Source organism: Microtus oregoni, unplaced genomic scaffold (genome assembly GCF_018167655.1).
Source record: "Microtus oregoni isolate MIOR12 unplaced genomic scaffold, Mior012 000091F_ref0000469, whole genome shotgun sequence".
In the NCBI taxonomy this organism is placed as follows: domain Eukaryota; kingdom Metazoa; phylum Chordata; class Mammalia; order Rodentia; family Cricetidae; genus Microtus; species Microtus oregoni.
In genome coordinates this window covers 2819278-2836656 of record NW_024544600.1, presented here as the reverse complement: position 1 = coordinate 2836656, position 17379 = coordinate 2819278, and the positions used below count along the sequence as shown (strand labels likewise).

The 17379-nt window shown below is 54.1% G+C and overlaps 2 protein-coding genes across 2 annotated transcripts; one reads left to right on the top strand and one right to left on the bottom strand.

The window, feature by feature from the left end:
- Window positions 1-247: 247 nt before the first annotated feature.
- Fkbp10 (FKBP prolyl isomerase 10) lies at window positions 248-8696 on the bottom strand. The gene is made up of 10 exons (XM_041644038.1): window positions 8404-8696; window positions 4434-4579; window positions 3939-4128; window positions 3681-3826; window positions 3196-3385; window positions 2935-3080; window positions 2231-2423; window positions 1822-1964; window positions 1466-1629; window positions 248-1152 (listed from the first exon to the last, which is right to left on the bottom strand). The coding sequence occupies exons 1-10, from the start codon at window positions 8643-8645 to the stop codon at window positions 967-969; spliced, it is 1746 nt and encodes a 581-aa protein (XP_041499972.1). The 5' UTR covers window positions 8646-8696; the 3' UTR covers window positions 248-966.
- An 859-nt stretch (window positions 8697-9555) lies between these two features.
- P3h4 (prolyl 3-hydroxylase family member 4 (inactive)) lies at window positions 9556-16853 on the top strand. Its single transcript, XM_041643788.1, has 8 exons — window positions 9556-10182; window positions 10279-10431; window positions 10550-10721; window positions 12502-12630; window positions 13542-13687; window positions 14228-14311; window positions 15968-16124; window positions 16330-16853. The coding sequence occupies exons 1-8, from the start codon at window positions 9703-9705 to the stop codon at window positions 16350-16352; spliced, it is 1344 nt and encodes a 447-aa protein (XP_041499722.1). The 5' UTR covers window positions 9556-9702; the 3' UTR covers window positions 16353-16853.
- Window positions 16854-17379: the final 526 nt, after the last annotated feature.

Here is a 17379-nt window from a genome sequence, read left to right as displayed (position 1 = left end):
GGTCCTGAGTTCAATTCCCAGCAACCACATGGTGGCTCACAACCATCTGTAATGAGATCTGGTGCCCCCTTCTGGCCTGCAGGCAGGGTACTGTATACATAAATAAATAAATCTTTAAAAAAAAACAAAACAAACAAAACCCAATTAACAATAAAAGATAAAAAGACATTGCCAAACACACCAGATGTCGATCTCTGCTTTCCACACACGTGTGAACGTGCACACATACGCTTCTTGAGGCCTTCAGTCTAACCTTTTATTGACACAAAGGGATCGGATCAGTTTAGCCTTCGAGAGTTCAGAACTCTGCGTACCTCCCATCAAAGTAGCACCATGTGCAGGTCTGCACAGCCCTGAAGCCCAAGAAGGCTTCCTCTCACACAACCTTTCCCTTCAGAGAAAGCTCTAAGAGAGAAGGTCAGAAGGCCTGACCCCAGTGGCAGGACTGTGTGCCCGGAGCCACCCCTTCCTGAGGAGCAGGCAGAGCTAATGCAGGAGAATGGAGGGTCTCCTCACTCATGCCCCTGGGGAGCTGCCATGACACAGGGAGAGGGGACAGACATGGACAGGGAGATGGGGCAGGGCAGTACAAATAAAGGGCACATTTGGAAAGGGAGGGACCGAGGAGCTCAGCCTTGCTGAGTGTAGTGATGTGAACGGGAGGTATGGGTGTGTGGAGTCAGCAATGGTCCTAACCACACGCCAGTGCCCCCTGCCCAAACTGGATTTATCACGCGAAGAACCTTAAGGAAGAGGCGTAGGGTGGGAAGAGAAAAATGCAGAGGTCTGTGCTGTGGACTGGGAGCTGCAGCCAGTGGGAAGGTCACAGCAGTCTCTGGTGACATCCAGTGACTCACACAGAGTTATCCCCACTGAGGGAGGGGGGCTGTTGGCAGGCCAGTTCCATGGCCACCGTCCCCCAGTGCAGGACCTTTGCGTCTGAGGTCAGGACTGAGACTCTGGCCCTCAGAGCTCCTCATGGATCCGTTCCTGGTCCTCGTCGGACTTCAGCTTGAGCTCCTCGGCTGTGATCTTGCCGTCCTGGTTTCGGTCCTGGTTCTGAAACATGTCTCTTATGGTCTTGTCAGGGTCTTGCCCGGGCATGAGGCGCCCTTTGCCTTCATTCACTTGAGCGTTGATGAAGGAGGAGAACTGAGGGAGGGGACAAGAGGGAGAGAGGACAAGAGGGGGCAGTGAGGATCAATGTCAACGGTTGTGGGTGGGGCCTTGGGAAGGGACCCCAGGTGGAGTCCAACAGTGTTTCCCCAGGCCTGGTACCCAGGGAACCCAGGCCTGAGATGGACGGTGTAAGTTAGGGGCCAGGTAGGGTGAGGACAGGCTGCGCATGCAGTATGCAGGAGGGGAAGGGAGGCTGGAAGCTCAGCAGAAGGGGAACAGTGACAGTGGCCATGCAAGTGAGCGTGCTGGCTTCCAGGTTAGGACTGTGACTCAGTTCCTGGCCCACCTCTTCTGCGGGCACCTCTCCATCTTTATTGAGATCCATGTCTTCAAACAGGCTGGCAGGAGGATCCTGGTGCCACACAAACAGGTAACCTGTGGGCAGGCCGTCCTCTCGCGATAACAGCTCCACCTCAAATAGCAGGACAGCACTGCCCGGGACACCCCGGGCTAGAGAGAGGGAGGAAAAAGAGAACAAGGTGCTGGTGAGGCCTGGCACTGAGCCTTACACAGGCTCATGGAAGGGACGTGGGATGTTTAGGAACTATCCTATAAGTTTCCCTGGTCCCCCCACTCCAGCCGCCAAGACCTGAGATGGGTAGGGAATCTGGGACTAACGGGATCCAGGCCACTGTTGCTCACCTCCACTCTCCCCGTGGGCCAGATGTGGAGGCACAATGAGCTGCCTCCTCTCTCCCACACACATGCCCTGCAGGCCCCTGTCCAGACCTTCAATCACTTTGTTATTGCCAAGGGTGGCCTCTTGAGGGGCCTCATAGTCGTAGCTGTGGGGAGAGTGGATTCCCAGGTTAGCAGCAGGGGTGTCTGAGCGCTCATCTTGTTCAATTTCTCCATCCCGGTGAGGTGATAATTCTCTTTCTCCAGCTTCACTCCCCTGCCCTTAGCCCTGTATTTCATAGCCATGGTTCCCTGAGGCTCACTCAAATGGGGACTTGGGGAGGAACTGAGAGACCGTGAGACCCAGCTATCAGAAGTTCACCTCTACCTGAGCCCACCACCTGCCTAGCCCTGGCCCTGCCCAAGAACCCACGAAGAGAAGAGCCTGGTGCCATCCAGAAGAGAACAGTTGTAATGGTAGCGAATGAAGTCCCCAGTCTTGGATGTCTCATTGCAGCCCTCAGGTGGCCGGAAGAGTGTCTTGATTTCCACAGGATCTGCAGGGTTGTGGAAGTCGATGACATGCACGTCAAAGATGAGCACGGCCGAGCCAGGGATCTTGTCTCCTAAGGCCAGATGGGGCACGGTTAGCTCAGGGCTCTGGGCGAGGGCTGCATGGGGCCCAGGCTGGCCACCCCTTCCCAGTCTCAGGGAGGTCAGATGACATGTTCCAGAATGAGTGCTTCCTATTTCTTGCTGTTGGAGTGATGGGACAGAGAGGCAGGGAAACTCTTTTCCCCCTGACAACTTTCAAGCAAGCTCCCAGTGACCCTCCTGTGAGTGGTGCCCAGCACATCAGCGAGGGGCCTGAGGCTCCCAGAATCTCTAATATCCCCTTTGCTCAGTGATACTGTTCATTCTTAACCATGCTCTGTCCCCAGACGTAGGTGTTGGCTGCCTTTCTCCACTACAGAATGTTGAACGAGGCCTGCCTTGGAGGAGCAGGATCAAGTCCGCATGGTAGAGATCCGACGGGTGACTAAGGAGAAGCTGTACACGCTTGGGCAATGGGAGGAACAGCACTCCTAGGGGCACACTTCAGAGGAGCCGAGGGGTGGCCAGGGGACCAAACCCTACCTGTTCCATTCTCCCCGTAGGCAAGGTGAGGGGGCACGGTAATCTTCCTTCGCTCCCCTATGCATGCGCCCTGCAGCCCCTGGTCCATCCCAGGGATGATGTAACCCTGCCCAACATAGGTATTGTAGGTGTGGTTGCGGGAGTAGCTGCAACAGAGGGGAAGGGGTGGGGAGGGAGTCAAAGGGGCCCCATCCCTTCCAGGCTCCAGCCCTTCAGAGTACCCCTAAGCCCCCACCCTCCCACCTCAGGACACCTTCTGACCTGGAATCAAAGAGGGTACCATCCATTAAAGAGCCATTGTAGTGGTAACGCATAAAGTCCCCTGCCACCGCTCGCCGGACACAGCCCTGGGGCAGCTCCAGCGTCTCCAGCTGGACTGTGTCCTTTGGGTTGTGGACATCAATCAGCAGGACATTGAAGACCAGGGAGGCCTGCGGGGGTATCACAGTCCCTGGGGAGGGCACAGGGCTTGAACCATACAAGCGGGGAGCAAACCCAGGCTCAGTAAGGGGTCTCATGCAAAGAAGACCTACTCAGTGCTCCTATGTCCTCCTCCTTCCGTTGTCGCCAGAGCTATCCACCAACCCATAACTAGCCTTTGTGTGAATCAGAATAAAGCAATTCTGTCTAGGGAGGGAGATCTCATCACCACTCGCCTCCCTGGCCGGATGTCCTTGGACAGTACACAATCTGAACACCTCTATGTAGATAGAGCCCTAGTTTTAACTCCCGTGTCCTTGCCTTACCGTAGCCTTTCTCCCCGTAAGCCAGGAAGGGAGGAATAATGATCTTTCTTTTCTCTCCAGGACACATGCCCAGCAGTCCTTGGTCCATGCCTTTAATCAGCCAACCCGAGCCGATGTAGGTGTCGTACGTGCCTCCCCGACTGTAGCTGCCGAGAATAAGACAGAGACCCCGTGGCTGGAGGCGAGGGAGGCAGAGCGGACCAGGGCTCCCTTCTCTTGCTCAAGGTCCCAGCCTTTAGGACTCCCCCCAGGTTCTACCTGTTGTCAAAGGCGGTGCCATCGAGCAGGGTGCCGTTGTAGTGGTAGCGCACAAAGTCGCTGTTCTGCACCATTCGGGGGCAGTGAGGGGGCCGCAGGAGGATGGTCACTTGCACCGTGTCCGCCTTGTTCCACACATCCAGCAGGACCACGTCAAAATAGAGGGTGGCGTCAGGGGGAATGAGGCCCGCTGCGGGGAAGCAGCGAAGGCCAAGTTTACAGAAGTCGCCAGCCCAGGTGCAGGCGTGAGAGGTGCACTCCTCAGTTCCCCTACACCATCTGCTGTACCAGCTACCATCCTTCCTGGGCAAGCTGTGACCCCACTCAGGGCTCTGCATCCTGCTCCGTTCATCCCAAAGTGAAACGATGGCCGTATTCCCTCCCAATCAGACTGCCTGCAGTGTGGCCTTGGCCAACTCACTCAGCCCCTCTGAGTTTTACCCTTCTGTCTATTCCTGCCTCCTGTCCCCATCTCCCATCTCCTGACTTCCTTACCCACACCAATGCTGCCGTAGCCCAGGTGGGGAGGCACAATGAGGCGGCGGCGCTCATTGACACACATGCCCATGAGACCTCTGTCCATGCCAGTGATGAGGCGGCCTACACCCACAACGATGGCCACCAGGGTGTTGCGGTCATAGCTGGGGGAGTAAAGGGACAGATGAGCATGCACGGAGCCACACGATACCCTCCGCCCACAGTCACATATACACAGGACATGGTGCAGGCACACACACACACGCCTCACTTCGCCTCCTCTCCAAGTCTCTCTCCTGGGCTAGCCCTTCTGTCCCTCTTGGGGTAACAGGTGGGATAGGTGCGGGTGCGCACTTTTAACCCCAGCACCTTGGAAGCAGAAGCGAATGATCTCGGTGAGTTCAAGGCCAGCGTGGCCCAAATAAGGAGTTCCAAGACAGTCAGGGCTACATAGCAAAACTGTCGTCATCATCATCATCACCATCATCATCATCACCAAGAACAGGCTGTTACAAGAGAGAAGTCCCAGAGAAGGCCAGAAGCTTTTACTCCCCTGAAAGGAGGGTGGGGTGGAGCAGATAAGCCTGCCTGTTACTTACTGCTCCTTCTGATAGCAGCTCAGAGGACAAAGGAGTATTTGTTGAGCACTTACAATGTGTCAAAGTAAGTGCTCGACACTTTATTTCGTTATTTTGCTGAATTTTCTCCCCATGAGGGCATTATTGTTTTCAGGTTTTCTTTTTCTGATACTGGGAACAAAATCTAGGGCCTCACAGGATCTAGGATGCTGAGATATATCCCAACTGTTCTTATTCTTTGTTTGTCTTTTGAGACAGTGTTTCTTTGTGTAGCCCTGGCTGTCCTGGAACTCCCTTTGTAGATCAGGCTGGCCTTGAACTCAGAGATGAGCCTGCCTCTGCTTCCCCAAGTGCCTGGATTAAAGGCCTGAGCCAACACGCCCAGGTTTTGGTTTTGTTTTGTAAGAGAAAAACAGACCTGACTTTGTCACAGCTCCTAGTTTCTGCTACTAAGCACCCAGTCTATAAGGAACAGAAAGCAGAAGTGGCCAGAGGTGAGATAAAAAGCAGCCTTCCTTGGAAGAAAGCCCGTTCTAAACTTACCCTGGCTTGTATTTCCTTTCAGAAGTAAAGAGAGAGTTCTTTTCTTTAAAGAAAGAGAGAGCCGGGCGGTGGTGGCGCACGCCTTTAATCCCAGCACTCGGGAGGCAGAGGCAGGCGGATCTCTGTGAGTTCGAGACCAGCCTGGTCTACAGAGCTAGTTCCAGGACAGGCTCCAAAGCCACAGAGAAACCCTGTCTCGAAAAACCAAAAAAAAAAAAAATAAAGAAAGAAAGAAAGAGAGATTTGATGATGTATGTATGTCTGTGTGTGCGCCTATGCAGAGGCCCCCACAGGGCACTGGGTGTCCTCATCTATCACCCTACGGCTACTCTTTTGAGGGTCTCACAGTGACGCTAGGTATGCACACGACGTTCAGTTTCTCATATGGGTGCTAATCCTTGCGATGATTGTACAGCTAGTGCCCTTAACTATTGAGCCATCTCTCCAGTTACTCCCACCCCTGCTCTTTGAGACAGGTGTCATTTGTAGTCCTGGCTGGTCTGGAACTCTCTCCGTAGTCAAGGATGACCTTGAACTTCGGGTCTTCCTGTCTTTGCCTCCTGAAGGCTGGAATTACAGGTGTATGCCACCATACCTGGTTGACATGGTTCTGGGGACCCCAGGGCTTCACGCATGCTAGGCAAGCACTCTACTACTCTCGGCCCCCAAAATGGGATATTAATTTGTTTAGATTTACTTGATGTATTTGAGTGTGTTGTCTGTGTGTCTGTGCACCATGTACATGTCCTGTCTGGTATCTATGGAGGTCAGAGATCCCACTGGAGTTACAGATGGTTATGAGCCACCTTAGAGTTCAGGGAACCAAACCCAGGTCCTCTGCAAAAACAAGTGCTCTTAGCTACTGAGCCATCTCTCCAGCCCCAGGAGATTCTATTTTGGTTTAAGGTAGCCAAGAGCTAAAAAGTTTTCTAATTTCAACACTTAAAAACTGGACCCAGCCAGGCGGTGGCGGTGCATGCCTTTAATCCCAGTACTTGGGAGGCAGAGGCAGGCAAATCTCTGAGTTGGAGGTCAACTGGATCTATACAGAGAGTTCCAGGACTGCCAGGGCTATACAGAGAAACCCTGTCTTGGAAAAACAAAACAAAACAAAACAAGTCCCCACCATGAGCTGGAGAGATGGCTCAGAGGTTAAGAGCACTGACTGCTCTTTCAGAGGTCTTGAGTTCAAGTCTCAGCAACCACATGGTGGCTCACAACCATCTGAAAGGAGATCTGCTGCCCTCTTCTGGCGTGAAGGCAGAACATAATAAATAAATCTTTAAAAAAAAAAAGTTCCACCAAGCCAGGTTGTGGTGGGCACATGCCTTTGATCACATCATTCTGGAGGCAGAGGCAGGAGGATCTCTATTTGGAGGCCAGCCTAATCTAAGTGGCTAAACAGCCAAGGCTACCCAAAGAAACCCTGTCTCAAAACACAAAACAAAAAGAAGTTCCTACCAGGGAAGATACTCCCAAGCTCTCTCTATTCCCCACTTTGCCCACAGTGTAGTTTTTTTTTGTTTTGTTTTGTTTGTTTTCAAAACAGGGTCTCGCCGGGCCGTGGTGGCGCACGCCTTTAATCTCAGCACTCGGGAGGCAGAGGCAGGCGGATCTCTGTGAGTTCGAGGCCAGCCTGGTCTACAAGAGCTAGTGCCAGGACAGGCTCCAAAGCTACAGAGAAACCCTGTCTCGAAAAACTAAAAAAAAAAAAAATCATCAGGCTTATGGTTCTTCCCAGAATCCAGGCCAGTATGTCCTGAGCCCACTGGGGGTCTGCAGGCACCGTGGAAGCCACTGTCATTCATCTTCTTCATTTGCACCCTTAGGAGGTAGGTGCTGGTCCCATCCCATGTTTCAGACAAGGAACGCGAAGAAGACAAATTCCTCCTCCTCCTCTGTCACAGCCTGAATGTGAACCAGGGTCTTACACTATGAAGATAGTATTCTCATCCAGTATACACTCTCCCCACAAGGTCATGACCGCTAATTGCTTGTGGGCTGAGTTGTGTATTTCACAGAAGAGACTGAAGGGTGACTCTTCTTTATGGTGCAGAGTTTCAAATGTGAGAGGGCCTGACGTTTACCCTACCTACAGCTAGAAAGAGGCTGCCACACTCCGTCCCCCACAACCAAAGGGGATCTGCCTGCCTGCCTGGCCAAGGGCCTGGGTCAGAATAGAAAAGCCTGTCCATCAAGCCAAGGCTGGCAACTCAGTCCAGTGTTGGCTGCTAAAGCTAAGATGGAGGAACTTCTCCGAGTGCCAAGACTCGGAGAAGGTGGCAAGGAGGTCCTCAGGGTGGCATGTCAGACCTTGTAACACGTGGACAGTTGGTCACAGCACCAGCTACAGCCTGTCCCCAAATTATAACTCCCACTGTGCTTAAGGCCTTCCCTGGCTGCTCTGGGGTCCCTCAAGAGAAGGCCACTTCTGTAGTCTCCAAACATAAAGGCATAGAAAACTGGAGGTAGAGGTAGACAGGGTGCCAGGGTGTGCGGAAAGGCAGGTGGCCCCAGGTTGACCAACATCCCAGCCTTCACATGTAGTATGAAGTGCCTCTTTTCTCCCCAAGACTAAGTACCAGGGTACGGCTCATGTCTTTAAATAAGGTACTGGTAAATGAATGCGGAAACGGAGCACCAAATATTCTGGTGGATTGGGAATGTGTGCCTGTGTTTGTGTCTTTCAGGAGTTGAAGATTTGATACCGAAGACAGGGAACATTCTTAGGGATGCACTTCCCGGGGTGCTTGCTGTTTGAGACTAGGGGTTATGGGAGGAATACAGGAAAGCAAAGCTGACAAGGGGCTACATTCCCTGGAAGCCCAGAAAAGTGGTGGTGAGCCTGGGGGTGCCCAACATCTTACCTAGAGTCAAACTTCTTCCCATCTTCGAAAGTGCCATTGTAGTGGTAACGCACGAAATCCCCCATCTGCACCTCTCGGGGACAGGCCCTGGGGATATGGTATCTCTCGATGACCACATCTTCCAAGGGGGCTCCGGCGGGGCTGGCACGGCCCAGCCCCCTCTCCAAGGTCTGTAGAAGCAGCAGCAAGCGCAGCACGGGGAGCCGGCGGAGGGTGTGGCTGGGGGACCCCGCAAGGAACATGGTGCCCAGATCGAGGACGCCAGCAATGAAGTCGGACGCCAGTCGCCAGCCGCCAGCCTCCTTCCCCCTCCTCAGAGCTGACTCCCCCCCCTTCCTGTCCTCTCTCCCCACCCCGCCCTGGCTGGTCCACGTGGAATGGGGGCTGGGGAGACTGAGCTGGCCGGGTGGGGTGATGATTGTGGTGGACTAGGAGGAGGGGTCCAGGTTGAGAGTCTCTGGAGTCCCAGGAATTTGCCACAAAGATCTCTGAGTCGTGTCTCCCCCCCCCCCCACCCCCCGGCAAAACTTCGGGCCTGGCCCAGAGGGAGGCTCGGGAAAGATGAGAAGTCAGAATGGACTTCCAAAAGAAAAAAAAGTTTTGTCCTGAGCCTCTGGGTCCTAAAGCTGGTTGGAGGAATCTCTAGCCTTTCCTGGCTCCCCAAATCTAGGCCCCTTTTGGTGGCAGGTGAGAACTTAATCTGAAGGATATTTCAGTCCTTCCCCCTCCAGCTCTCTTCCCGGGAGTGGAGAGAGGGAGTGCTTTCTAGGTGAAAGGCAGCTTTGTCCTGCAAAAGCCAGACCGCTAGAAAGACGCAGGGATCGAGCTCAGTAGGGAGGCTGGTAGTGTCAGTGCCAGGTGTGCGGGGCTAACACGAGTTGTTGCCCCTCGACGCCGGAGCGGGTGTTTGTGGGGCCACCTAGAGGGTACAAAGGGAGCTCTGGAGAAAAGACCGGATTCTGGGGCTTTACCCAGAGCGTAGGCAAAGCAAAGAGAGGTGGCACTTAAGGTGGGGGACACTGTCGGTGGGGAGGGGCTTTCTGGGCGTGAAATATAGCCCCACCCACCCGGGTCCGCGGAGAGGGCGGGGCGGGGTAAGCGTTGCAAGTCCAGCCCACGTAGCGGACTAGAGCGACAACTGACCATCCGAAAGAGACGGGTGTCCCAACCTCCTTGCTCTAGCCCGGGCCGGCGCTAAGACCCAGGAGAAGCTCCGAGGGGTGGGGGTGGGGGTGCTGAAGCCCGTCGGTCCTCCGGCTGCTCTGGGAGCCTCGGGGCGCGGAGCGGCGCGGCGCGGGCATGGCTCGCCCGGCGTGGGGGTTGCTGTGGCTGCTGCTGGGCAGCGCGGGCGCGCAGTACGAGAAGTACAGCTTCCGAGGCTTCCCTCCGGAGGACCTGATGCCTCTGGCCACGGCCTACGGCCACGCTCTGGAGCAGTATGAGGGTGAGAGCTGGCGCGAGAGCGCGCGCTACCTGGAGGCGGCGCTGCGGCTGCACCGGCTGCTGCGCGACAGCGAGGCCTTCTGCCACGCCAACTGCAGCGGCCCCACCGCCTCGCAGCCCCGGCCGGCGCCCGGCCCGGACGATGACGGCGATGGCGATGGCGAGGACTGGGCGCGCGAGCTGCGGCTCTTCGGTCACGTCCTGGAGCGCGCCGCCTGCCTGCGGCGCTGCAAGCGGACGCTGCCTGCCTTCCAGGTCCCCTATCCGCCGAGGCAACTGCTGCGCGACTTCCAGAGCCGCCTGCCCTACCAGTACCTGCACTACGCGCACTTCAAGGTGGGCGCGGCCAGGACCGCCGTCGAGTTTCCCTAGAACGTGAGGCCCGCGGTGCGTCCGACGCCCCACTGACCCACTCCCCACGCCCCCCACCAGGCGAACCGACTGGAGAAGGCGGTGGCTGCGGCCTACACCTTCCTCCAGAGGAACCCCAAGCACGAGCTGACCGCCAAGTATCTCAACTACTACAGGGGGATGCTGGATATCGGAGATGAGTTCCTTACGGACCTAGAAGCCCAGCCCTACGAGGTGTGGAGAGAGTGGGAGGGTTGGCTGGCCTTGGCGCTCCTTCCTACATCCGCCCCCCCATACACACACACACACACACCTTACTAGCTGTTGGGGTTCCCTTGACTCCTCCTTACAGGCTGTGTTCCTCCGGGCTGTGAAGCTCTACAACAGCGGAGACTTCCGCAGCAGCACAGAAGACATGGAGCGGGCCCTGGCTGAGTACATGACCGTCTTTGCTCGGTGTCTAGCTGGCTGTGAGGGGGCCCATGAGCAGGTAGACTTCAAGGACTTCTACCCAGCCATAGCAGGTATCTCCCATTCAGACCACCACCGTGGGTAGTCTTCCCCGACAGGGCCCCTGACTGCTTCTCAGGCCTCCTAACACAGGGCTACGACCTGCAGCAGCATTCAGCAGATATAGCAAAGTGCTCGGAAGTTACACATGAGTTAGGTCTTTTCTGTCTCCAGTCTGATGAGAGAAATACTGGTATCCATAGCAGATTATGGGACAGTTAGGGCTATATAGAAAAATCTTGTCTCAAAGGGGGGGGGGGCTGGAGAGATGGCTCAGAGGGTAAGAGCACTGGCTGCTCTTCCAGAGGTCCCAAGTTCAATTCCCAGCAACCACATGGTGGCTCACAACCATCTGTAATGAGACCTGGTGCCTTCCTTGCCAGCAGTACATTGGATGCTTAATAAATAAATCTTAAAAAAGGGGGGGGGGCTGGTGTCCCATGACTTTAATGCCAGCACTTGGGAGAAACCAGGTAGGTGGATCTCTATGAGTTCAAGGCCAGTCTGGTCTTTGGACCACCAACCAACTCCCAGATCATGACATGGAGACTTATTAGTTATGAATGCTCAGCCTTATCTTATGCTTGTCCTACTAGCTCTTATAACTTAAATTAACCTGTCTCTTTTCATCTACGTTTTGCCTTGGTACTTTTAACCTTTTTTTCATTCTGTGTTTCTACTCTGTGTCTGGCTGCCTGGGGGCTGCCTGGTTGTCTGGTCCTGAGTGTTGGCCTCACTTTCTGCTTAATTCTCTCCTCTCTTGTTTTCTCCTCCTACTTACTCTCTCTGCCTGATAGCCCTGCCTGTACCTTTACTACCTAGCTATTGGCTGTTCAGCTTTTGATTAGACCAATCAGGTGCTTTAGGCAAGCAAGGTAAAAATAGCAACACATCTTAAATAAACAAATGTGCCAGGCAGTGGTGGCGCACATCTTTAATCCCAGCACTCGGGAGGCAGAGGCAGAGGCAGGCGGATCTCTGTGAGTTTGAGGCCACCCTGGTCTACAAGAGCTAGTTCCAGGACAGGTTCCAAAGTTACAGAGAAACCCTGTCTTGAAAAACCTAGAAGGAAGGAGGAAGGAAGGAAGGAGCAAAGAAAGTAACACACCTTTACATAAAGTAATATTCTGTGACATAAACAATATAACACATCTTTACATAGTTAAAGTAATATTCTATAACACTGGTCTACATAGTGACTTCCAGAACAGCAAGAGCTACATAGTGAGACCCTGTTTCTAAACAAAAACTTTAAAAACAAACAAACAAAGATTCAGAATTGGCACCAGACCGGTGTGTGCAGAAACAGCTGTGGGCAATATCACAATGAGTCTTTGGATCCCCTAACCTACAAGGCCCCTCAAAGGGGGTAAAGGTGGGGACTGGCGAGATGGCTCATCAGTTAAGAGCACTGGCTACTCTTCCTGAGGACCTGGGTTCAATTCCGAACAACCACATGGCAGCTCACAACAGTCTTAACTTTAGGATCCAACCCCCTCACACAGACATACATTATCCTATATGGTCTCAGTCTCATCTGAAGCTCACCTGCTCTTCTCCCAGGCTTCCCTCTGGTGTCAGATAGGGGTTAAGTCACAGGGCTGGGGGCATTAGCAAGTGCTTCTCAGCCTGCATCATGTACTGTATGTCAAGCATTTCATACATGTTAATCCATGAGATCTTGATAAGGATGTACCTCTTGCACAGGAAAGTGGGCACCAGTAGGCAGATTTTGGTCTCCACAGGGGGTCAGGATTAGCACACCGTGTTCCTGACTGCTGCATCCCTTCCCAGATCTCTTTGCAGAGTCCCTACAGTGCAAGGTGGACTGTGAAACCAACCTCATCCCCAACGTAGGTGGCTACTTTGTGGACAAGTTTGTGGCCACCATGTATCACTACCTACAGTTTGCCTACTACAAACGTGAGCTTCCTGACTGGGCTGGGTGAAGGGGGACAAGGGGGTGTGGCAAAGGGCAGTACATGGGGTCTGCCAGAGATGTGGGGAGGTGTCTCTCAGACTGAAGACTCTGGGGAGGGGATGAAAGGCTAGGGGTGGTGGAGACATGGGCAGAACCCAGGCAGGGCATATGAGGAAGGTGAGGCCTCAAGGAAGAATGAGAGGCCCTCTGGTAGACAAGGTTAGCAACCCTGCTCGGCACTTCAGGGTTTATGTAGCCTTTCTCTCTCCTCTCAGCAACACCACACCAGTGGCGTTCCTGGATCCATTCTTCAGGTTAAACTGAGGTTTCTGAAGGGCAAGAGACCATTAGCCCCGTGACTCGGGAGTCCCAGAGAGGTTGTGACATCAGCTGGGGCTGGAGTGGGCCAGTCCAGGGTTCCTATAACTCAGGGTTGCACGCTTCAGGGCCTAGAGCTGTGAGCCGAGGGGCTGAGATCAGGGAGCAGTCGGCTCCTCCTGAGGGCTGTGACAGAGAGCTCTAAGGACCTCTTCTGAATCTCCAGCTGCTGTCACTCATCAACAGTATCAGCACCAGAAGTTTATCTCGTCTCTGCGCCTCCAAGCCTTTGTCTCTAAACCGCAGTGACAAAGATGGAGGTACAAGCAGTTTATCTCGTCTCTCTGCGCCTCCAATCCCTTGTCTGTAAACCGCAGTGACAATGATTGAGGTGTCAGTGACTCACCCTTGCCTGGTAGGAGGGCCACACCCGGGGCCTGTTGGATTGGGCGGGGTGAGGAGCCAGCCGATATTCTGGGAGGTGTCTGGAGGTAAAGGCAACAGGCTAGGTGGAAAGGTGGGAGTGAGATGGGGCGAGTGGATCGCCTTTACAGGGAAAGGTCAGGGTCACCCCTTTACTTTTTCCTGCCTGCAGTGAATGATGTGCGCCAGGCCGCCCGCAGTGCTGCTAGCTACATGCTCTTTGACCCCAAGGACAGTGTCATGCAGCAGAACCTGGTGTATTACCGCTTCCACCGGGCTCGCTGGGGCCTTGAAGAGGAGGACTTCCAGCCCCGGGAGGTGGGAACTGCTTCTAGTGGGGAACTGGCCTGATGTGCAGTTTTGTGGTTTAGTTTAGAAAAAAATAAACCGAAAATACAGAAAAACCTCTTGGCTTCCTTGGAAGGCTGGAGAGGAAGGGGAAATAGTGAAGGTGGGTTGTGGATAGAGTCTAGACTTCAGCATAGTGTCTGGGATGTGGAAAATAAAAATGGGTGTCCGCACATGCCCGCTTGCACCTCAGTGCTGTCCTTTGAGCCTTTCCTTCCAGGAGCCTGTTAGCCTGAACCAATGAGAAAAGCCCTTGGGAGTTTAGGGCAAGGCTGGCAGATATGAGCCCCATGGTGCTGTCCCCAGTCCCCACTTTCCATGCCTGTGGCAGACATTACTGCTGGATTGAAGTGCTCTCCCTCCTGGGATCCTCAGGATCCTTCTTTATCCAGTGTTCCAAGGAACTAGGAGTATGCCATGAGATGATCCGTTTCCCCAGCCCTGAGCCCTGTCTTTCTGCCCTGTGGCAGCAGGGTCCACCTCACTCTGTCCTCCTTTCCCACCTCCCAGGAGGCCTTGCTCTACCACAACCAGACCTCCGAGCTCCGGGAGTTGCTGGACTTCACACACATGTACCTTCAGTCGGATGATGAGGTGAGTGGCTCGCCAGGAGAGGCTGGACCATGATGGGGACACGCTAGGCTCTCTCCTGAGGTCACTGCGTGTGGCAAACCCAACGGTTGTGAAGCAGGAGTTTCCTGTCCCCCATCTGTACCTCCCTTTTCCCGCCATCTTAGTGTTCCAGCGGCTCTTTCTCTGCCTGTCCCAGGCCTATCCCTCCTGGGCCCAGCTCAAATGGTAGCTCCTCTAGGGATCCTTGCTGGATGTCCTGGCTTTCTTCTGGGCTTACACTGCCTCCCCCCGCCCCGTCACCTACATGGCTACCTGGCCTGAAACCTGGAGTTACTCATACTGCTTATCCATCTCACCAAGGCCATGTGGCCTCCTTGACAGCTGCATCCCAGGATAGGGGACTGGATTATCCCTAGCTCTGCTACAGCACCTGGCATTATGCCCATTCTCAGGAACCGAGTCTGAGCCAGTGGACAAAAAGCTGAATGAATGATGCTGGGAAGAGCCATAGTATGCCCCAGTTCAGGGTGAGGGTTTGGCAGCCTGGGTTTCTCGGGGGAGTTGCTGTGCAGCTTATTTATTCATCCCCTCGGTACATCCACTGTACCCCACATTCAGTGAACTCAGGAACGGGATCTGCATTGTGACACGTGCCTGGCTTAGGTGCTTGCTATTCATCCCATCTCTGTCCTTTACCAGCCGGGTGGCCTTAGCATCAATCTTTTTTTTTTTTTTTTTTTTAGTTTTTCGAGACAGGGTTTCTCTGTGGTTTTGGAGCCTGTCCTGGAACTAGCTCTTGTAGACCAGGCTGGTCTCGAACTCACAGAGATCCGCCTGCCTCTGCCTCCCAAGTGCTGGGATTAAAGGCGTGCGCCGCCACCGCCCGGCCTTAGCATCAATCTTAAGTGACTTAGCAAACTCCTGCATCTTCACCCATCAGCTGAGGAGCATGCATGCCCTTTGACTTTTATTGTGGTAACAATTAAACGAGATTATTTAAAGCGCCACGTATGCACCTGGCACTCAGCAGATGCTCAGGACGCGTAGCAGTTTCGATGGCTGTCGCTTTTGGTCTGCTGTTTGCCAGACGTCAGTCTTGGGTTGCAGTGAGTGGCTGAGAGGAGCAGCCTGCCTCCCAGAGGTTCTCTTGAGGGAGGCGTAGACTGTGCAGCTGCAGAGGCTAGCGTGGGTACCGGCCAGGGTGATACATGAAGGCCTCAGCCTGGAGTGGACATGTGGCTTTGGCAGAATCCACAGGCCCATCCATCAGGGTTGCAAAGGCATTCCTGGCAGGGGAGTAGAGCCAGGAGACAAAATGCACAGACTAGCAGTGTTCTCACTGGGTGTGGGCCCGAAGGTGGGGTTGTGGTGCAAGCCGCGATGATGCTAGCACCCCGCCTCTGCTGGTGGAGCCCCAAGTGTCACTCGGGGAAGCAGTGTCAGAGTGGGACCCAGCAGGACAAATTCTGACATTGCCCTCATGTTAGATGCTGGCACTGGGGAAGTTTCAGGCCTGCCTGTTCACCTCCTCTCAGGATGATACCAGGAAACCCACCAAAGTGTGGGGGCGCGGGTTCTGAAAGATGGGGTTGGGAGGGTTCTGATCTGAAGGGGAGCCTATATGGATGTGGGCCTGCTGTGACTCAGTTTCTCCCCCACCACCCTGGGATGCTCTAGATGGAACTGGAGGAGACAGAGTCACCCCCAGATAAAGTGGAGGAGACAGAAGAACTCCCATCCGATGCCGAGTTTGAAGGGGAGGGCGACTATGAGGAGGGCCTCTATGCAGACTGGTGGCAGGAGCCGGATGCCAAGGGCGACGAGGCCGAGGCTGGTCAGTAATGGATTGGGAGGAAGGACACAGTTTGGGATGGGTGCTGAAGGCAGGGGTTCTCCCTGGGCTATGGTGCCAATGGAGTGTGGGTGGGTGCTGCTTTAGGGTGTTGCACCTGTTAGTGATCCACCCTCCTGCTAGGTCAGTCCTCAGACACCTGTTGGAGTGGGCACGACTAACTCCTTGCTCTTTCCTTCCTTTTCAGAGCCAGAGCCTGAACTGGCTTAAGAGTGGTGGTGCACAGCTTTAATCCCGGCACTTGGGAGGCAGAGGCAGGCCGACCTCTGTGGGTTCGAGGCCAGGCTGGTCTACAAAGCGAGTTCCAGGACAGCCAGGCCTACATGGACAAACCCTGTCTCGAAAAACCAAAAAGAAAAGAAAAAAGAGCCGTGGCATGGTGCTCCCCTCAAACTCAGGATACCGGACCAGGAGCAAGAACTATTTATTAAAACATAAAGTAGCCCGGTGTGATGGTGCATGCCTTTGACACCAGCACCCAAAGGGGCAGAAACAGGCAGATCTCAGTCCCAGGCCAGCCTTGACTACATAGTGAGATGCGGGCCAGCTCAGGCTACATGATGAGATCTTGTTTCAAAACAAAAATAGCTTTTAATCCCAGCAGTTGAGATGCAGAGGCAGGTGTATCTTTGTGAGTTCAAGGCCCACATGGTCAATTCCAGGCTAGATAAGGCTACACAGTGAGACCCCATCTCAAAATAAAAAGAAAAACCTTAAAAGGAACATAGTTGACCTAGCTCCCACCCAGACTCTATTGTGCCCCTCAGAATGGTGACCATGTTGCTGGCTGCCACGTGGGCTTTTGGGGATCTCTCCTTCCCCTTTCTGTGCCTCCAAGGTGAACATCCTCCTGAGGAAGTTTTCAGCTTCTGGCTTGAGTCTACAGGACTGAGACCAGCCAGGTGACAGTCTGTCAGAGCTGCAGAGGGGGTTGTGAAGAACACGGGCTTGGAGTTCTGGTGCTCAATAAATGTTTATTGTTGGGTGAATCACTGCACCTGAGGCCGGTCTCCAAGACTGAGCTGTGTAGGTACAGTTCATCTTCCCTCCGCCCATCTTCCCTTATCTGTACAATACCAGCTGGTGTACCCTGTGGCCTTAGCACCCTCTACATCTGACTGAGAGCACCCTCTTAGCTGTGCGCAACTCAGACCTGCCACCAGGGGGCATGAAGACACAGTATTCCCTGCAGCCCTCAGAAGACTGTGGTTTCATATGTCTAACCAGGGATGTCTGT